General features: G+C 35.7%; 1 protein-coding gene across 3 annotated transcripts in view; it reads left to right on the top strand.

The window, feature by feature from the left end:
- Nucleotides 1-18,487, top strand: part of GUCY1A1 (guanylate cyclase 1 soluble subunit alpha 1) — a 55,314-nt gene extending 36,827 nt beyond the window's left edge. For all 3 annotated transcript variants that reach the window (XM_079152923.1, XM_079152924.1, XM_079152925.1), the window contains exons 5-10: nt 2,097-2,155; nt 3,273-3,982; nt 4,883-5,368; nt 8,659-8,802; nt 12,880-13,034; nt 17,539-18,487. In XM_079152923.1, coding sequence (XP_079009049.1) covers nt 2,097-2,155; nt 3,273-3,982; nt 4,883-5,368; nt 8,659-8,802; nt 12,880-13,034; nt 17,539-17,740 — 1,756 coding nt within the window. In that variant the 3' untranslated portion in view covers nt 17,741-18,487. The remainder of the gene's footprint in view (nt 1-2,096; nt 2,156-3,272; nt 3,983-4,882; nt 5,369-8,658; nt 8,803-12,879; nt 13,035-17,538) is intronic.
- The last annotated feature ends 4,413 nt before the right edge of the window (nt 18,488-22,900 follow it).

Here is a 22,900-nt window from a genome sequence, read left to right on the forward strand (position 1 = left end):
TTGCCAATTGATATACACACCTTAACTCCTTTTTGTGCTGCTTATTATCTTCTGGAATTTGAAAAACAAACGTATTTAGCGGGAAATTGCCCTTGACTAGAGTGCTTCATCCCCTGTCCCTACTACCATGACTGACCTTCCTCCTGTTTAAGAGAATGAGTTTTAGTGCAGTTCATTATGTCACTCAGGTTGGTTGCTCAGAGAACTTTAGCCCTGTTTCTTCTTTTAGGATCTTCTGATCATAGTATCATCTGTATGAACTCACAGCGAGGGTGTGTATGTGTGTGTGTGTGTGTGTGTGTGTGTGTGTGTGTGCGTTGCGCACATGCATTTGATGGTACACATGCAAATGATGATGATTGCTTATATTTTTTGAAGGCGGGGGTAATAAATTCAAGCACATGAATTGTACTATGTGCTGTGTGGACAAACTAACCTCAGTTCACATCTAGTATCATGGGTGCTGGGAAATGGCAACATTGTCAGAGGCTCATGGGGAGGCTGAGGTGGGAGTCAAAAGTTCAAAGCCAACCTCAGCACCTTAGGAAGGCCCTGTCTCAAACATAAAATATATATATTTTATATATATATTACAAAAGAACTGGGGACATGGGTCAGTGGTTAAGTGCCCCTGGGTTCAATCCCTGCTACAATGAAAAAGAAAGAAAGAAAAAAGAAATGGCAGCACTGAGTGAGGAAATTTGTTCTTACTCTTAAGAAAAAAAAAATAAATAGAAGATGCATAAATGAAGAAAAATCAAATCTAAAAATTGATTAGCATAGACAAATATCTAACATGTGATTTGGGAATTTCTAGGTCCAAACTTCATATAGTACATGCGTACACACACACACACACACACACACACACACACACACACACACATGAATATACACACATATATAAATAAAATCATAGTGTGATCTTTAGCCCACTTAGATAAAATATTTTTACTTAGTATTGAAAATAGTTATAAGCAGCTTACCTTTATGTGACAAATTAGTGAACTGACCAGTTTCCTTCTTGAACATATTTGCTTGCAAAAACTTCTTGACATGTTATTGAAATTTTATTTAAAAATTTAAATTTATGCCTGATTGTAAATTCAACTTATCTCATGGCATACTGAACCACAGATAGTACCTTGGGTGTCTTTTAATAGGCTTCAGTAATTTAGTACATTTTGTCATAATCAGTCATTACTGTCAAGAATTTTCAAAAAAAAAAAACAATTAGGTAAAGATAAATCGACATGTTTTTCTGTTGAAATTACTGATATCTTTTTTATTAATCAGAATGTATGCTATTATGTTATCAACTTCTGTGCCATAGAAATGAGTGCAGTCATTGATTTAATACTAGATTTTTCTGGATACTAATTTTCTATACAAGAATAAGGATGAAAGTGTAATTTGATGATGTCTGAAAGATAAATATATAGAGCTCTACACTCAAAAAGCAAGGAAAACTGTATATTTGCTTGAGGAAAAACAGCAGAAAAACAGTGATACTTAAAAGTAAAACCCATCTGTATATGGATTTTTCTTTTTAGATGGATGATAAGAAAACTCAAAAAATTTGTTACTATCTTTAGGGGGGGTTGGGGTTACTGGGAATGAACCCAGGGTGTCACACATGCTAAGCAAACTCTTTACCACTGAGTCACACCCCAGCCCCAACCCCTCTTCTTGAGCAATTCACACTCCTGGTTTTCTGCCAGTGCATATTCTCTTTAGTTATTAGCCTATGTAAAGGGAATACCAAAGGCAAATATGCTTCAATAAAAATGATCAAATAATCTATGCCATGTGTAGTTCATGTATAGTTTGGACTTTCCCAATATTGTTTTGGACTGTACATGTAACTGCTCTGTTTCTGAAAAATTGCTGGTCAAGGGCTGGGGATATAGCTCAGTTGAGAGTGTACTTACCTCGAATGCACAAAGCCCTAGGTTCAAAAAAAAAAAAAAAAAATTGCTTGTCAAGATTTGTCTCTGCAAAACTATTGCTTGTCATAATTCCTGTATGTTTTATATGATATGAATTTTTAGCATTCATGTATCAGTTTATAATTTAAGATATTGAATTATTTCCAGGAAATTTTTAGAAAGAGAAGACTTTGAAAAAATAATTGCAGATCAAGCAATTGCAGCAGGTAATAGAAATGTTTTCTCAAAACATATAGTAACTTGAGGGTAGTCAATATTTTATATTGTATTAATGTAACGTATTGTATGTTAGTGTTTGACCTCAAAATGTTCTCTTTTTGTGATCTTTATTTACTGGATAGGAAACTGAGGTACAGACATTTGTAGTCTTTGGTCTTGAACTCAAGCATTTCTAATATACACAGGAGAAATTCTGCTCAACAAGGCAAAATAAAGAATGTTTTCAAAGGCTGAAATCAATCATGGGAGAAAGGATTATCAGCGTTCCCACATTAAGAATTAGCTTGGGGGAAAAACAGATGAGTGACTTTTATACTGCCTTTTTCAAAGTTCGAATACATAGACCAGAGATTACCTCTTTCTAAAAGTACAATTTGTAAAGAATTATAGTAATAATGGCTAATTTGTATTAAGCCCATTTTAGGAGCCAGATATTATTTTAAACGTAATCTCTATATATCACAATAGTACCTTGAAGAGGGTGGTATTATTTTTAAATACATCACAGAAGAGAAAATGTAGTACACAGAAGTTTTGGAAGGAGAAGCTGTAGAAAGTTAATAATATATTTCAAGCAAGTCTTTATCCAGGTAATATTAAATAAGAAGGATGCTGTTTTGTTCAGAAGAAAAAATACTTTACAATCTGCTTCACACAAAATTGAGTCTCTCGACTGGTGATAGTAAATTGATTCCAGTGTTGGACATGCTACTGGACGTCCTCTGAGGGTTGAGGCTCTTCATGAAGATGTATCATTTTTGCCATTAATAGAAAGATGGGAAGAAGGCTTTGTCTGAAATGGACTTAATCCTGAGATTCTAATTGTTCTTTCATAGTTAAAAGAGATTAAAAAGTAATGTATTATACTCAATGGGTCATTTAAAACAAAAACAACTCTGGGGATTTTTACTTAGAGTTACCAGACTTTTAGAAGCTAATCTGTATTGATAATTTGACTTTAGTATTTGATTTTGGTTCGAACTCTTATTATAAGATAAACAGGAAACTAAATAAGCAGATTAAGCCAGGTTGAACCTAGGAGTGGCAGAACAGCCCTACCAAATTGACTTATTCTATGTGGCAGAAAATGTGCTCTGTTTTCAGGCGTTCCAGTGGACAGCATCAAAGAATCTCTCGGAGAAGAGCTCTTTCACATTTGCTACGAGGAAGATGAACACATCCTTGGCGTGGTTGGAGGCACCCTGAAAGATTTTTTAAATAGCTTTAGCACCCTTCTGAAACAGAGCAGCCATTGCCAGGAAGCAGAAAAGAGGGGCAGTCTGGAAGACGCCTCCATTCTATGCCTGGATAAGGAGCCCGATTTCTTAAATGTTTACTATTTCTTCCCCAAGAGAATCACATCCTTGATCCTTCCGGGTGTCATTAAGGCAGCTGCTCACACATTGTATGAAACCAAAGTGGACGTATCCTTAATGCCTCCCTGCTACCGAAGTGATTGCACGGAATTTGTCAATCAGCCCTATTTGTTATATTCTGTCCACGTGAAAAGCACCAAACCATCCCTGTCCCCAGGGAAACCCCAGTCCTCCCTGGTGATTCCCACATCGCTCTTCTGTAAGACCTTCCCGTTCCATTTCATGTTCGACAAAGATCTGACCATTCTGCAGCTTGGCAATGGCATTCGAAGACTGATGAACAGAAGGGACTTTCAAGGAAAGCCGAATTTTGAAGAGTACTTTGAAATCCTGACTCCAAAAATCAACCAAACCTTTAGTGGGATCATGACAATGTTGAATCTGCAATTTGTCATACGAGTGAGACGATGGGATAACTCCATGAAGAAAGCTTCAAGGGTAAGGAAAGCACAGTATCATCTTTCATATAAAATGTTATTTCATATTTGAGGACTAAAAACCAAAAGGTAATATAGGCATCCCTTCAAATGCTTTGTTTGAGTCACTTTTTTTTTTTTTCCTGCAGAACTGGGGATTGAACTCAGGGCCTTGTACTTGCAAGGCAAACACTCTACCAACTGAGCTACATCCTCAGCCCTTTCCCTTCAAATGCTTTGATTATGCATTTATGTCTAGAACTACTCTAAAATAATTCTAAGGGTGGAATAATCTTAAAATCCTTTCTGAATTCATTTGCTTGCTTACTTGATTCATTAATTCACAAATATTTATTGAATATAATTCACCTTTTAAAATCCTTGGGAGGATTTGTAATTAAATTAGATAAACGTTTATATAAAATTGTTTTCAATTATCAAATAGCTAATTTAGTTCGAATAACAAAAGGTATTTTTTTTTTTTTTTTTTGTGGTGCTGGGGATTGAACCCAGGGCCTTATGCATATAAGGCAAGCACTCTACCAACTGAGCTAATTCCCCAGCCCAAAGGTATTATTTCACAATAAGCAAAGAAAAACTACATATTGTAAGAGGTAACTAAATGAATATTTATTTATTTGTTTGTTTTTTGTTGTGTTGAAACCAAAATGTTTTGACTTGTCCATTGGAAATCATGATTTCTATGTACTGGATACAACAATATATTCTTCCAATATCTGCAAGCATTTTAGAACTCATATCAAGTTGGAACTTTAGAAAGTACTTTTTCTTTTGCAACAGGTTGAAAAACAGAGTTTGAATGCCTAGGGATTATCACTGTATCTACTTCCTCTCCTTCTATCTCAGAAAAATTTTGCAAACTTGAATAAACCACAGCAGTTGGGTCTCCTTTGCTTTGCAGGTTATGGATCTCAAAGGCCAAATGATCTACATTGTTGAATCCAGTGCAATCTTGTTCTTGGGGTCACCCTGTGTGGACAGATTAGAAGATTTTACAGGAAGAGGGCTCTACCTGTCAGACATCCCGATTCACAATGCACTGAGGGATGTAGTCTTGATAGGGGAACAAGCTCGGGCTCAGGATGGCCTGAAGAAGAGGATGGGGAAGCTGAAGGCCACCCTTGAGCAAGCTCACCAAGCCCTGGAGGAAGAGAAGAAAAAGACAGTAGACCTTCTGTGCTCTATATTCCCCTGTGAGGTGGCTCAACAGCTGTGGCAAGGGCAGGTGGTGCAAGCCAAGAAGTTCAGTAATGTCACCATGCTTTTCTCAGACATCGTTGGATTCACTGCCATCTGCTCCCAGTGCTCGCCACTGCAGGTCATCACCATGCTCAATGCCCTCTACACTCGTTTTGACCAACAGTGTGGAGAGCTGGATGTGTACAAGGTAGGGTTGGGGCAGGGCAATGGCCATTTTACAGGCAAAAGTCACTGCAGAAAAAGTACTGTGCCTAGAATCTGAATTGTAATGCAAATGACAGGCTTTCTCTGCAGGGTCAGGAAAGCTATATCCTGGGAACAGTCTTTGTGTACCAATTATGTGGGTGTTCTCCAGCCAAAAATAGCTCTGGATCTGCACAGAAACAGAGCTAATTGTTCCAGAAAAGGACTGCCACATTCTCTTCTCAAAGAATGAGGGTAGAGTGGAGGAGGAGGGAAAAGATGAATGGAAGACAGTAAAAAGGTAGAGTTTGTCAAAGACCAGCCACTTCACTGAGCAAACTGAGTTGAATTATGAAACATGAGCTAATTCAAAGTATGACTCACATAGGGAAATTTTATCCTTTGTACCTTTGAGTAAAGAAACACAAAAATCATAAAAATTGCCTTTAAATAGATTAATATATGTAAATAGAGTTTATATGACACTTTTCATAGCCACTTAACAGAAATCAAAACTACCTACTTAAGGTATTTTTGCAACTTGGTCAAGGATAGACATTTAAGTAAGACAGATCTGTTTTCAAATTTCACTCTCTACCTTGCATACACAGTAAACTAAGCAAATGACAAACCTTTTTCTCATTTCTGCAACAGAGAAATATCCACCTAGAGTTTCTATGCATGAATAACACACTAACTACATCCCATAAACTTTGTGAACAAGATTGTTGCAAAGGTTATCATAGAGAAAGTTATGGATCAGATATTCAAGATTTATTGAGTGATTATAATTAACAGTGAGGATACAACATTGACTCTCCCTGACACTTAATAAATTACTTTTCAAAAATTATAACTATTGTTAAGAAGAAAGCTAATGAAGAAATTTCAAATTTCTGCTTGCTTCATTGGAATTAAAAATTTTATCTTGGTTTAAATTTTTTTTCCTGGGATTTGGGATGTGCCAACGGGGTAGATTGCTTGCGTAGCATGTGCAAGACCCTGGCTTCCATCCCCATGACCACAAACAATTTTTTAAAATAAAATAAAAGTATTTGGCCTTGCTATGGATTTTGGCATTAAGAATAAAGCACTCATCTCGGTTGTCTCCAATCATCTGCTTAATTTGCCACACAACAATCTGGCATTCCAGAGTTTGAACATGAAATAAATAAATTATTGAGGAGGAAACAAATTTTATTTATGGGAATACATAAACCCTTGTGTTGTTTTAGTCGAGATGCTAGAAGCAAAAACTTCCTTTTTGAAATTTCTAACAGGAAATTCCAAACAGAACTTTGATTCCTTTGGTGGTGGTGGTGGGGACAGGGAGTCCCTGTATAATTGCACTAAAATAATTGGCTTCAGTTAGGTTAAGTTTGATGACCTCTTGTGGAATGTGCTATATTTATTTGCAGTTATTTTCTTCTTGAGAATGTCTCCTCTCTCAGAGTTGTGAGAAGGGTGTCATTTTCTCCATTGCAGCCTGCTGTGATTGCTAGCAGAAGTAACCCTCTTCTATTCTGATGATTCCTATAAAGGATAGAGAGTAGCCTCCAAATATCCAATCTAGAATTTAGGAAACTCTGCTTCTTCCTACAAGCCCAGCAGCCATTGAGTTCCCAGATGAATCTAACTGCAGCTGGAGCTAACTAAAAATCACCTGCTCTCCCAGGATTTCCCCTCTTTTCTGATTTTGCATGAAAATATCTGGAGAAAGCTGAAAGTAAACAAAGAAGGGTCTTAGCCATTGGCTAAATTAAGATCTCCAAAATGCATAAACACAGACTGACCTCAAGCACAATGACTCTAAGGAATAGCCAACATTATATATTGTAGGACTTGATTGCATCAGGACTTTATTTAATTTCATTTTCTTTCTGGCTTTCAATCTTCCAATCATTGCTATGTGTATTTCTATATCCCTTGGTTCATTGTTTTAGCAAAATTTTATTGGTTATTCAGAATCTTCCAGCATGAGTAGGCAATGGATACAAAGAAGGAGGAAACAAACCTGGGGAGAAGGGTTCCTATGTGATGAGAGCAAAGCTAACAAATGCCAGATTTCTGTGTGACGTGAGAGTCTTCTCAAGTAGGAACAAAATCCTACAAGAGAGACTGAAGGAAACTGGTGGGGTTGGGAGACCAGTCAAGTTTTATCAGCAGAGTTTGTTCCAGGAGAAGAAATAGGAAGTTGGAGCCCACATGGTATGTTTAAGGGGTAACAGGAGGTCAGTGACATCAAAAGAACTTGAGCAAGAGGTAGATTTGGAAGATCAACTCAGAGACTAGCAGAAAAGTTAAGAACAACTTTGGTGCCATGATAAGGCTTCTGAGTGAATAGGAAATGACTGATGGTCATGACAGAAAGCTTGTCTCTCTTTTGTCCCTTTCTCACCTTCCTCCCTTCATTGAGGAGGATTTGGAAGACAAGAGTAATATGATCTCCTAAGTTACAACAAATATTTAGAGGAGAAGAAAATGCAGCTATTTAAATTAGGGAAAATATTTGTGGATTTAAATTAACATTTAGGTTTTTGTAACCAGTATCATGTACAGATGAAAAATTACCAGTAACAACAATGACGGTGATGATGATGATGATGATGATGGTACTTGGAATTTATATAACAGCTTGATTTCAAGTAGCCTATTAAGCATCGTTGTTTTTAGCTTCTGGCTTGACAGCTGTTTTCTATCTCTTGTAATTAATATACATATATACAGTTAGTAATTGCCGTAAGAGCCCCAAAAGTCATTTAGAAAAAAAAACCTCTTTTACTCTTAAGATTATTAGCGTCTTAGTTTTGCATTACACATTTTTACTACATTCATATGACATTTATTGAGGATGACTTCACCCTACACTATTTTATGATGAGGAAGATACAAAATGACTAAATGATCCCAATGTCTTAGGCAATTTTTTAAAAATCTAAAATATATTATCTGTTTCTACACAAGCTATTTTACATGGTGGAGAGAAAAAAAAAAAAAAAAAAAAAAAAAAAAAAAAAAGAGGTTAAATGACCAAGTGAGTTATTGGCAACTCTGGAATAGAAACCACCTGACTCTATATTCACAGGATTGTGCAGTGTCCCAGGGTAAAGGGTCTAAGCCTTGTGAATTTCCTGAGAGGGAAACTCTTTTCTGAAAGTACATGATTTACCCCAGTATTCCATAGGGTCTAATCCTTGAGATTTCTGCTATTTGATTCTTGATTTCTAGTATGTGATGTATACAGTGGGTATTCCTGAACTTTTATTTATAGTATGCAACATACCCTATATCTAGGTGGAGACCATTGGCGATGCATATTGTGTAGCAGGAGGATTACACAGAGAGAGCGATACCCACGCTGTCCAGATAGCCCTGATGGCCCTGAAGATGATGGAGCTCTCTGATGAAGTCATGTCTCCCCATGGAGAGCCTATCAAGGTAAGACAGATTACATATTGTTAAGGGAATGTCATGAGGCCAGAGGCTTATAAGTTGGTTATCAAAAGAATGGTGTATTTATTAGTCAGTGTTTATTGCATACAGCAAAATGTTCTCTAACTTGTTTAAGCAGGAAGAAATCTACTAAAGAATATGAAATGGCTTAACAATTATTGATAGGACTGGATGTCACTTATAATTTGGGCTTTTAAAAATTGATTTTCCAAAACAAACTTCAGGACCCAACTTTTTCCATGGTCTGAAAGCTGGCTCCAGAGCAACAGTATCATAGTGACCTTCAGGAAACTACTGAGTTCACAAAGCTGCTGTCTCTACTACTGACTACAGAGCAAAAATGCACCTACTACAATATCACCTAGCAAGATGAAAATCCTACCTCATAACCATCACAAGATACTTAGCTAGGGAATGAACTCTCTGCTAAGCATCCCACAGAAAACCAAAAGCTTCCACAACTATGTTTGCACCTGGAAGCAAAATAAACATAGTCACAATGGAAATCTTGCCTTCCAGATCTTATGTAAATATATCTGATTCACCAATTTATCTGCATCTAGAAACTGCAAAGCAGTTTGGAAAATGCAGTTTTTAGTTATATAGCTCCTGCACCTGTAGGGAAGAACATTTTGTTACAATGGATGTTGATTATGAATCCACCAATATTTTCTAAGGCATAAAACATTTCAAAAAATTTAGATGACCCAGATCCCAGAAATAATGTCTTATTACAGATAAGAAATAAAATCAGCATGGTAGGTATTTGTTCAATAGAACATGAGAGAATCACATTCATTTTTCCCACTTACAGTGAATTTGCTGCTTAATTTTTATAGAATACTTCTCAATTGGTGACCTTTAGAAATGGCCCCTTACAGTAATGTATAATTCCATCTGGTGTGCAATAGAAGAAAAAAATGAAAAACAGAACTATAATAATTAGAGATTTAGCCTTGATTTTCTTTAACCAAGCATCTGCCCAAGCCTTCACACAGTTTTTGAAATTTTCTATCATCCCATTTATATCTTGCTGACTAACATACTTCCCTACACTTAGTGCTATTAGACCAAAATCTTTTATTATGCACTGATAATGTTTATCAAGGAAACTCTGGATAAGGCATAGGAGAACTAGTGTGTCTTTGCTTACTAGGATCTGAGAACTTAGCTGGGAAAACACAGGAGGAGTGAAGAATACCTGGAATACTTAGGATTGTATCACTTGGAGCAAGTGGACCTATTCCAAGATGGTGCTTCTCTTATGTACCTGGTTCCCTGATAAGAATGACGGACAGCTTGAACTCTGCTGGGATTGTCAACCCAGATGCTACATGTGAATTTTCAACATGGCAGTCTCAGAGTAGTCACTTCTTACATGGTGGCTCATTTCCTAGTGAACAAGATTCATGGAAGCTGCATGACCTTTTATGATCCAGTCTTAAAAAAATAGAATGACAGTTCTGCTGAATTCTATTGATCAGAGTTAATCATATGTTTGCCCAGAAGAGAAGCAGCTTAGACCCCATGTCTCAAGAGGAGCATAAATTTTGCATCTGTGTTTTAATTGCATTTTTAGAAGAGAATCATGCATTTCTTTCTATTTCTTTTTTAGAATATTCATAGCATTGAAATAAAAGTTAAAAATATTGAACTAGAAGACCATTGTTTTCCACATAATTGAATTTTATACTTAAGATGTGTTTCAGGGGGTGGGATTAATGACATGATTTGATTATTTGTCCAAACGTACTTTTTTAGATTTTTTTTCAATTTGAAGAATTATATGTAAATAGCTTCCAAAAAGTTACCTGAGTAGTAATAGATTATATTTTCTGACCAGTTATAAACATATAATTTTATGTGTTCTTACTGTCAGTCCTATGAAATAGCTTATAGTTTTAGGAAATACATGTGAAACATCACTAACGCAGAGTGTAAAGCATTTTTAGTAGGAAGGAATCATAAATGTGTATCAGGAATGAGCACATTGTAACTTAAACATTGTCTCATTTGATCCTTCAACATTAAGAATAGGCCACAATTCACTGAGATGAATAAGAGTAAAATCTCTTATGAATTGGGAGTTGGAGTCAGGTCCATTTGGTTTCAAATCTCAAACTTCTACTTCTTACCTGGCTACCTCAGGAATGGACGTGAAGTGAAAATATGAAAACATTTTTCTTTTCTTTTTTTCAAACTCTGTGCTTTTTTCCAGCATGTCCCAATTGCAAATTATTCATTGATGCACTTCCTATTTACGTCTTCACTAATGTATATCCAACTCCAGCTTAGAAAAGTGCAGTGGACAGAAAATAGACCTGAGTGCCGAATATCACAGTAAGAGTCACTAAGTGGTAGTGAACATGGAAACAAACATCTGGTACCACACCTTCCTGTTCCCAGAAGCCTAGGATAAGAAATCAATTAGACCAAAAGTGGTCCCCAGATAGGAGACTCTCCCAGAAGGTTCCCATTTCAGCTTTTAGTTGGAGACAGAATTCTCTTAGTCTTCAATTGTTTTCCATAGAAGTCTTTTTCCGGTGAAAAGATATACATTCAGAGCATGATGTGCACCTTAAACTTTGGATCATTTTCTTGCTCATGAATTTGAAAAGTTCTCTAAAAAAACCCTCTGGGGTTAACATGAGAACTGGAAAAGGGGAAGAAGGGAGACAGGCATGGGAAGAATCCTCTGAGCATTGGCTTTGGCTTTGAGGAGAATGTATTTACATATTATTTATGAAATAATAAGATTAAAATGTCATGGTGCATGTATCATATAAAAAGCTAGAGTAACTATGTAAAGAGAGAAAATTGGTTTAACCAAAAGAATCCCCAAGAGAGCCAAGAGAGTGAAGATTTCTTAATCTAATTGTGCTGAAGTCATGGTTTATATTTTTGGGCAGAAGAGAGGCTAGAGAACTGAAGTTCTCAGACTTTTAAATTGCATCTAAGTTACTGACTCCTTGGCTTTTGTTTAAATTGCATGTATCTAATAAAATGTTTTCAAATGGTCAACTACACATAGAATATGAAAAGAATGTATATGGTATTTTATTCTTATTTAAAATATGTTAACTTGCTCTGTTGTAGCATTAAGAATTTATTCTTCTTAGATCAAGTAATCAGATATTTTAGAAGATTTCATGAAAAATATTCCATGTCACTCCATCCTTAAATCATTCATAACTCCTAAATTTTTATGCCAATACATCACAGACTGCCTCTTTTTCTAGATATGGCACAGCTTTGGTGTTGCAAGAATCTGAATTTTACCTTAGTGTATATAGAATACAGAAATTATAGTCAATGTGATCTCATCTCTGGCAATTATCATTTTCATTTACCTGTGTCATTTTCTGCTTAAATATTACAATTTCTCTTCCTTAGTCATTTCAAAATGGGATAACATTTGACATAAAATTATTTTAAAGTGAAACATCTTTCAAAACAAACATTTTGGGGGGTACGTTCCCATTATGTCCCCAGGCTTCCTTGAACTCCTGAGCTCAAGTGATTCTCTTGCGTTCAGCCGCTGGAGTAGCTAGGACAATAGATGTGTAGTACCTTGCCAGACTTTTACAAAGTCCATTTTAGAGCCTTAGAATTAGTTTCTTTTGCCATTCTCTGTCACTGTGTTGGGAAACAACTCCCAGAGTCCAGAATTTATGTCTTTCTCACTTGATGGACAGAGCTGATTCACATAAACAACCCGCAGATTCCTTGTTATGTGACTGTAGTGACCATAGGGGTGTGGGTGGATATCTGTTTCAGATATGGAAGATAGATAATAAAGGTGTTCTGCCTAATAAGCCTAACCACATAAATAGAGAAGAGGTAAGGGGGTGACTACTGATTCCTCTTTGGTAATTTTTGCTTGCATGTGAGAAGTAGAGGAAGTTGGCTGGAGTTTTGAGGAAGGGGGTGGTGTGATCGCAGCTACTGGTAAAAATAATCTAGACAGGACATTGAAACAGACAAGTAGGAAGTGGTTTACCAGTGACAAGTGGGAAGCGGTTTACCAGTAACTGGGAATATTGTTATTTTTTTTCCTTTCAGATGCGAATTGGACTGCATTCTGGATCTGTTTTTGCTGGAGTTGTTGGAGTTAAAATGCCCCGTTACTGCCTTTTTGGAAACAATGTCACTCTGGCTAATAAATTTGAGTCCTGCAGTGTGCCAAGGAAAATCAATGTCAGTCCAACAACTTACAGGTACGAATGGCATTGGACACCTGAAATAATTTGTTTTTACTTACGTAAAATTGTCATTTTTATACTATTAATTTGATTCATTTTCTGTAACTCCTTTCTTGTATAGATAATCTTAAAGGAAAAAGAAAAGTGTTTGCCATCCTCACTTTAACTGGTTTTATTTTGTATTTATTTTTTAATTTCGTGGTGCTGGTGATCAAACCCAGGGTTTTGTCTATGCTAGGCAAGCATTATACTACTGAGCTACACCTCAAACCCCTACCTTATTTTTAAATCACTCATTAACTTCATGAGATATTTGTCACCTAACTGTAATTCTGAACAGATATAACATCTTCCTTCATCACTCTTCTCTTAAAAGCATGTATCAATGTTCTCAAGTACATCAATAGGCATTCAAAGATCAATTGGGGTCCTGCAACACAATTTTGGCACCAACCACCCAGAGTTAGCATAGAACAATGGTAGGGCACAGTACCCAACAAGACTGTCTTTAACCAGAATCCCGCCATACTTCAGGAGTCCTCAGGTATCAGCACTTTTGACTGACTACAAATTCTCATGATCCCAAGACCCCGTCAAGTCAAATAATTAGGTCCTCACTACGGAGATTCCATGCCTCCTTCCCATGGAGTCAGGACAGGTTACCCTCTCACCACCACCACATCAGTGGGTTCACCAACCAAGATGCTCCACTGAGCTGTAGGCTTTGGTGTCTGGACTCATTGGTTACATTAAGTAGGCATGATTGATTTACTCAGTGGCATTGTATTTGGATTCAGTTTCCAACTCCTCTTTCTCCTCCCCAGTTTCAGTCTTTTATCACCTAGTTGTTTCTTCTGGAACCCTGCATCCATTTGGAGTCACCTCCTTAGCATAAACTCTGGTGTGAGCCACATGGTTCATGGAAAGCAAAAACATGCCTAAAATTCAGGAAATTCCAGGAGTTTTAGAAACTCCTTCTCTGCAATCAAGGACAGGGGCCAATGCAATTCCCTATCTACAGCAACAGTGGACAGCTTCCCAGAGGAAAACTGGCAGGTCATTAAACATCTTCCAGGTTTGCAGAGTCTTATGGACTAGCAGCTAATATTCACATAGTAAAAGATGAGACATGTGTCATCTAGCATTAAGAGCACTTCTGTTCTACGACTGTCTCCATGACAGCATGCCCTGGACAATCTGAGTGAACAGAATCTGTCATTGTGGTATTTCTTATCCACCTTTACCCAGAAAATAAACTATTCCATACAGACAGGAATATACCTGTCCTGTAAATTTTGTTACATTCAAATAAAACATTATAATTGGAACTATTAAATAACAAAACCTTCTCCCAGACCTATTTGGTAGCTCAAACACTATGCAGATTGCTTTTACTCTTCTCAGAGATAAGGGAGCATCATTTTTCTCCTGAACACTCCAACAGTATTTGCTTTCCGGTATTTGATGACCGCGCTACCTATTTCATGGCAGTTGAATGAGAACTACACCAGCCGTCTTCATGCTGTTGAACCCATCGTCACCATCACCCCAGTGCCCATTTCTTTGGCTCTTGTTCCTAGGGCACTGGGCCAGCTGCCCTGCTCCAATTTAAATAGAGTTTTGCTCTGAATGCTGTTTCCTGTCACCTTCTGAAGAACTTTCCTGCTAAAAAATAACTGTAATGTTTCCATGATTGATTTCTCTTGGATGAAATGATTGCTCGCAATACCATGTAAGCATATCTTACTAATGAAGCTCATGAAAATGTAAAAACTTGCTTATTGCCAAGTCCATCTCCTGCTACCATCTTCTATTTCTGCTCCCTTACACAGCAAAACAAAAAAGGAGCCATCTGTCCTCGGTATCTTTGTCTTTTTATCTTATCCTGGTATTTTGTCTTTTTTTCCTTCACCTCTTGCTGCTCTCCAACTCACTTCTTTCAGTGTTTGCCCCTTCCTCCTCACGGGAATGGTCCTTATCTGATCCTCAGTGAACCTTTCTAAAATCATGGTCATTTCTCTCTCCTTATGTTCCACACCCTCTCAGTAGCAATTGAAATAGGCTTAGAGAGCATTCTCTCATTTAAAAAGTTTCTTCTTTAAATTTTTTGATACCTCATCAACCTGGTTTTCTTTTACCCCAGGGCTATACCATCTAAGTGTTTACTATTGGTAATCTTCCCCACCAGACCCTCGAAGGCTGCAGCATTGGGCTCTGTCCCTTCCTTCTTCTGTGTCTTAACGTTTATGAATGACTCATTTGCTGGGTGCAGTGGTGAGTGCCTGTAGTCCCAGTTACTGGGAGTCTAAGAAAAGAAGACTGCTTAAGCCCAGGAGTTCAAGGCCAACCTGGTCAACCCAGTGAAACCCCAACTCAAGAAAAATAAACTAATTAAATTAAAATTTAAAATGAACTTTTATGACTCTAACCAATTTTTTTTTTACCTCTAGCCCATTCATAATTCTCCAGTGAGCTACAGATTCATACATCCCATTCTATATTTCCTCTTAGATGACTAATTGACAGAGTAAAATTAATGTTAATGAGTGAGTTCCCACACACTATACCCTGGTGAAATTCACTTCCCTCCCAGTCAAGCTTTACTAATCACCTTAAAATGACACCACTCTATTTTTTACCAGAGGATTCTAAACTGTACAGTGGGCATTCCTGTCTTCTCCTTACATCTCACCAGGTCCACCTACAAGTTACATCCTGAATACAGTTTTCTTACCTCTTTCAATGCTACCACTCAAACCACCCTGCCATTTTCTCTCCCACCTGAGCTAGCCCACATCAGCTTACCACTCTCCCCACTTCCTTTTTGTAGAAAAATAGGGTGTAGCCTTTTTCTTTTCTCATTGATTTGAATGATAATTTACTTTCACTTTATTCTTATACAGGAAATATTTATATCTTATCCAAAGGGCAAGCAATAGTTAATATGCTTTATTTGCCCAAAAACTAATGCAAAAGGCATTTGCAATACTTTAAAATTCTTTCTTTGAGTGGCACTTCATTCTTTTTCAATGTGACAGGAAAACTTAAAAGGGAATAGAAAATTTAAATTTCAATAAAATATGCTCTGTTAAATTTGATCAATAATGGGTAAAAATTTAGTGTTAAAGTTCAAGGCAAGCAGTGGACACTACTGGAAGCTGTGCAAATATAAAACAATGATTAAAAGTTGACTCCCAAGCCAGTGTGATCCAAATATAGCATGTTACTCTGTGTGAATGTTATGTGTCCTATTATATGTATTTTAGAGTATAAATAAACCAGAGTCTATGTGCATGTTCTATATTTTATATGATATGTACTCAAGAGTATGTATAAGCCAGTCTTTCTTCTACTTAAGTCACTTTGGAGTGTATTCACCAAATACTATGTCCTACAAATAAAAATCACTTTAAAATATTGATTTTATGATAATAAAAGCACATTTTTTGTTAGTTTTCTTATCTTGCAGACAAAACACATATTGATGCACTGATAGCAGTTAGTTAATAGAATATTCATGTGTTGTATTATACTCAAAGTCTCATTCAGACATGAATTCTGATTCAGTTGGTTTCTTCAGGGCACAGAAGATTTTCACTGCACCGAAACCTAATTCAGATTTCCTTTAGACATGAAGCACAGACAGGTGAATAGAAAAAGTAGCCATTCCTGGTAAAGCAGAAATGAGAAGTGGTTTTTCGTAGGCATTGGTTTAGATCCCAGAACTATTCAATAAATTTTATTCAGGGCCTGAATTGTGAATTAGAGAGAATGTTTGACCATTGTGTATTTGATAGAAAGTTAGGGAAGCAAATGGGAAGAAGAGTCAATAACTTAACCAGTACGGTTCTAATTTAAAATGAATTTAGCACAATGGACAAGTAACAAATAAAAGTTTGGTAGAACTGGTGGACTTGAGATGACAAATATTATAAATACTACCAAATGGAAAGTACAGAGCCAGTATGTTCAATGACATCTCATTTGAATTCTACTAATCTGGAATTCATAAAAATTCTATTGAAATATACAATATTTATGTTCACATCACTTTTCTCATTTTATTTTTCTTTCACAAGTTCTTGCCCATGATTTTTCTCAGTAATATATACACAGTTTATTAACTGGTAAAGGGACAGTGACTTAACACTTTCCATTTTAAGAAGCCTTACTCAATAATATTTTAATTACGCTGCTATTAGATCTTTGGGTTATTTATTTTTTAATAGTGTGAATTGTACTGTTATATAGTTTATATCTCTTAGAAAACTTAACAATTATTGATTCTTTTCTAAAAAAGAGGCAAATATATTAATAGAATTTTCTTATTATTTTGAATTTGATTCTTCATTATATTTATTCAGTGAGGACATCTGTTAACATCATGAAAATCTTTCTGTCAACCACACCTAAAATGGCTGGTTTAGCTATATTCATTTATTTATATTGTCTTCATTTCCTGGATCATCAAATACTATGTCAGCATTAATTTTTATTATATTTATTTTAATCTTTTCAGATTACTCAAAGATTGTCCTGGTTTTGTGTTTACCCCTCGATCAAGGGAGGAACTTCCACCAAACTTCCCCAGTGAAATTCCTGGAATCTGTCATTTTCTGGATTCTTATCAGCAAGGAACAAATTCAAAACCATGGTTCCAAAAGAGAGATGTTGAAGATGGCAATGCCAATTTCTTAGGCAAAGCATCTGGAATAGATTAATCAGCTGTATGCTTGTTAGTCTTTGGGGTCTGACTCCTTTGAGGATATATAGAGTTTCTGAAAGCACTTTAGGATTGCAGAAGGCTCAAGAGCAGTATTAAAATTTCAGAAGCTAAGTCATAATCTACCCTTTCTCCCATTTAACATGACAAAAATGTGTTCCTTTCAGTCCTTCTATTCTTCTGTTTAAGAGAAACCTTTAGCAGTGACTTCTGGAGGCGTATTTCTGTTATATAACAATCACTTACTGCCTGCACTCAGAATTCAGCACGCATTGTACATATATCAGGCAATTGTAGTCAACTGTACAAAGTGACGCGGTCACCTGCAATCTTGTGTCCTGGTGCAATGTCATGGTCTAAAGTGTATTTGTGATAGTGTTGCCTTAAAAAAAAAAAAAAAAACTATCAAATAGAAATTATAGCCCTTAATACTGAAAGTTTTTTCAACCTTTCAAATTCTGCATTTTATTAAATTTTCTCATTTATCTATTAGTATATATAACAAAATAGGCTGAGTTTTTTCTGTTGCACCTTATAATTTTTGTGTTGTTGTTCCTTTTCTTTTTAGAAGATAAGCAGTTATGGGTCAGAAGCAATATGTTATGAAATAGTTTTGTAAATATCAAATAATTTTCAGTTTTTGAAGTTAAAAATATTCTTCATAATACAATGTCATACAATAAATATTTCCTTTTGTTTGACAGTTTTTATTCTATATGCGGTAAAGGCTCTTTAATTCACATTAGCAGTTGATTTCTATTACTTCATTAAGTATCAGATTATCAAACTATTCAGAATAAAAAGGCTTTTAGCCTATATTAAGAAGCAATAATATTTTAATTTAATTTAGCCATAAGTAATATGGATTCAAGTATGCACAATAATAAAACATTCAACACATATATACACGCACGCATGTTTGGAATAATTTGGATCTACATCAGTAGAATCCTCCATTAACATGCTGAGCCAAAGAAGAAGACTTAAGTTCAAAAGTGAAAAATAATACTTCATTTCTTTCAACAACTTTCTTAAGTATTTGAGCTGAACATTTTAGTGTGTGTATATGTACTATGAATCAAATTTTCATCTTACTAAGGATATGTTTGTGAATTTTTAAAATTCTATTTGAAATAACTTGATTTGACTATCTTGATGGTATTTTCTAAAAAAAAAAAACTAGCAGTATTGATCAAGAAAATGATGCTATGATTTCATTATGAAAATTTCTGAACAGTTTCTGGAAGTTGAAGTTGCTTTTGTTTTGTTTTGTTTGTGGTACCCAGAGTCTCGCCTCTGCTAGACAAGTACTTTACCACAGAGCTAAACCACCAGCAATGGAGCTTAAACTTCTATCTTAAATTATGTCAGTCTAAGTTCTCTGGTGAAATTTAAAAATATGCACAATTTATTTGGAGAAAAGTATTTTATTTTCAAAAGAGATCAACTTGAAACCAAGAGAAAGAGGAACATTATAGTTTTTAAGTCAGTATTAATAGAACCATAGATACTATGAACTCTGGGTTTCTGAGAAGTAGTTCATTTTAACAACTCTTTAATTCTCTCCATTAGTCCCCAGATTAGTCTCTGGTAACATGAATAATAAAAGTCATTTCTGATTGACCTCTACTATCCCAAGGGCACCACTGTAGATATTACAATGATTGCTATTTATTCAATGGCCCTCCATGTCTTATAGGACTGCATGTGTCTCCATAAACACTCACCCTATTGGAAAGTAGTACTGTAGGACTTGGGAAAATATATTTATAATCTCACAATGATATGAAGTTGATGTAAACACATTTTTCTTTCTGGAACTGAACCTTTACTATAGAGAAAATAATAGGAACTACAAGAAATTGAAAAACATAAAAGAGAATGCCCGATATGTATTTAAGAGGCCCCCAATTTGTGTTCTAAAAATTTATGTTAATTGGAATTCAAAAGTGTCTTGTTCAGGGCTGGGGTTTTAGATCAGTGGTAGAGATCTTTCCTAGCATGTGCAAAGTACTAGGTTTGATCCCCAGTACCCAAACGAAACAAAACGACAAAAAAGAAAGTATCTTTCGAGTATATATGATGTTGATATGTAAACATGCACACACACACACACACACACACACACACACACACACACACATGCACACACACAGCACAAATGGGGAAAAATGTATTATAACCTGAGTAGAAAAGATGTATAAGAGTTCCTTGTATTATTCCTGTAATTTTTCTATAATTTTGGCATTTTATCCGAATAAAAAAATTACCAAAACATTTATTTTCCCAGAGAAATTAAATAATCTGTTATAGTTTCCCCCAGGACAGCCTAAAAAATCCTGCTAATTATGGAAAGGAATAAACAAAAGAAAAAAACAAAGTAGGAAAGAAGAAGGTTCATTGACTCTGCCTCCCTCTCCAATAGTTTTAAAGCTACTAGGACAAGGGAAAGGTGAAATCTTAAAGGAGAATCATGGTAGGACCAGATACATAGGTAAGAATATTTACCTGCACAGAGAACTACAAGAACATTTTGTCTATGTGTGACTCTTGCTGTATTCTGGGTATTTTACCATAGACATGAACAGAAAGCCAGGATGTCTGGTGCAGGAATTTCATATCAATCTCAAAACCATTAGTCCTTCAAATCCATTGCTAGGGAAGAAGAGTTGCTTTAGTATTTTAAATTTCCTTTCTTCCAGATTTTTTCTCCAGTCACATCTAGACAGACCCTGACCAGGCCACTTCTTGGGTCAGGGCAAAAGAAAGTTGGATAGAACATGCCCTATGGTGGGCCTAGCAAATGGAGAAGAATGAACAGGAGTGTTTACTCCAAATATCAGCTGGGCATAGACCTAAACCTAGCTGGAAAACTGCCCAAACAGAGCTTCATGTGCAAAGCCCCAGTGAATTCTAGGACAATATAATTCTTTTATTTTAAGTGTTATTTTGTTTTTAATTGATACATACATACATATATATATATATACACACACATACATGTATAATGAATATATACGTGTATATACATACATGTTTATATATATGATATGCTTATATACATATATATGTGTATATATATATATATATATGTATGTATTCATTCAAGTCTCTGATCAAGCAACTGTTATATTCCCAAAGAGAATGGGTTAAGAAATTACTGCAATAATTTTAAGTGTGTGTATTTAAGTGTGTGTATAAATTATTATTAATAAGTAACATTATTAATATGCATCCTTTTGATGCATACTCATTGGGGTCGCTTGATAGATCATGTATTAAGTTTCTATTACTGTCTAAAATAATCAACTTATGAAGAGAACCTGTTTATTTTGGCTCACCATATTACAAATTTTCGTCCACTATTGGGCAGACCACGCACCTCATGGCTGGAATGTGAAGAAGAGGTAGAGAGAGATCCCACAATTTCCTTCAAACACATGCCCCGAGTGACCTGAATACGTCGCACGAGGACCCATTTCTTAAAGGCTCCATCTCCTCCAACAGCACCAAGATGGAAACTACACCTTTTACTACACCTTTTATTAAAAGGGCCTTTGGGGGACGTTGAAGATCCAAACTAATACAGATCACTACTTTCACTGAACAGTAAAACATAGAAGTGTATTTCACCAAATAGTGCCCTTTGGTGGTAATTCACTCTTTACATAGCAGGATTTGGACAGTTAAATGGAACAAGATGTAAAGGGTACAGGGTCGGGGGCATGACATGTGAGGGGGGAAAGAATTCATAGAGAGATCTCAGCAAGATACATTGCAATTCCTGTAAAGAGGGATGTTCCATCTCTTCCAAAACAAATTCAATGCTGCAGAGAAAATAGGGAAGTGTGATTCTCTTGTCTATAGCCAAGTTAGAGACTTGTCTTACATAGTCGAAAACACCAAAATGTCATTTTCAATCAAGATTTACAATATTTTAATGTACAGTATTGTTGGGATGCATTTCAAATTCTAGAAAATCTTTGTGTTCTTTAGTAAGAAGGGGAAGAAACACTGAAGTTAGGCAAGCTAAGAACTTGTGGTAATAGAAGCAATTAGTTCGTTGTAACCTGTTGAGTTTAGATTACTTCTGATTTTAGCATATTAACTTCTATATTTTTAATGCAGTTCTGCTCCCTTTTAAATGCTGCTTTTATTATCTTGATGATATGAATACATTTGGTATTCTTATTTTAAGTCACTTCAAACGCTGCACATTTTCTGTCCATCTATATTTTCCATGGAGCAGCTTTGCTCTTAGCCACACCTGCATCTCCTTCAGCCGAATGGAATAACCACCAACTGTTTTAGCAAGTCTACATAATTCACACATAATTTTGCATCCTGAATTATCCTCTAACCTTATAGACTTTTAAAAATTTTTAACTATATAATGTCAGAAAATTAAATTACTATGAAAAAACCTTCCAAATTGTGAATAAAATTGCTTGGTAGAAATTTATTTTGCGTAATGCCCAAATCCTAATGGATCTGCTAAGATATTCACTTGATCTGAAATGCTGCCAGACTCATCTTTATTGAAGAAAGAACTAAGCGGTAGCTTCAGAATAAAGTAAAATGAAACAAAGCAAAAGATAATGCTATTATAGAAATTGGACAGTCCAATGTTGAGTAGTACATACCTGAAATAAAAGCAACAAAACTGAAGCTCTTTGGAAAGCTGTGGTGACAGTAGTCATGGGATTTAGAACTGTCATAGCAATTCCCGTGTCTTAAGCCTGTGCCGGTGCAGGCACTGCTCAATCACAGTGAGCTGTCTTCTTCCCTTAATAAATTGTATCTTAAAAATTGAAGAGAATGCAAATATATTGAGTATTTACTGGTTTTTTTTTTGCATCCTCCTACAAAGAAATTAAAACTGCCCGTAAATTTTAAAAAGTTGATATTCATTGACCCAGCAGCACTAGTTCACTCTCTCTACCTATATATGTATTATATAGACATATATGTATCTTTTTCTGTATATCTACATCTATATCTATATATACATGTTCAGAGAACATATATGTGTACTCATTTATAAATGCAATATGCATCTTTCAATTGATATCTTATGTATTAGTACACTTGATTTTCTTTTCTATGTGAGCATGACTTTAAATAGAAATTCTAGTGTTTTCTTCACCTACACCAGTGA

The sequence above is a fragment of the Sciurus vulgaris genome (assembly GCF_902686455.1).
Source record: "Sciurus vulgaris genome assembly, chromosome: 9".
NCBI classification, from domain to species: domain Eukaryota; kingdom Metazoa; phylum Chordata; class Mammalia; order Rodentia; family Sciuridae; genus Sciurus; species Sciurus vulgaris.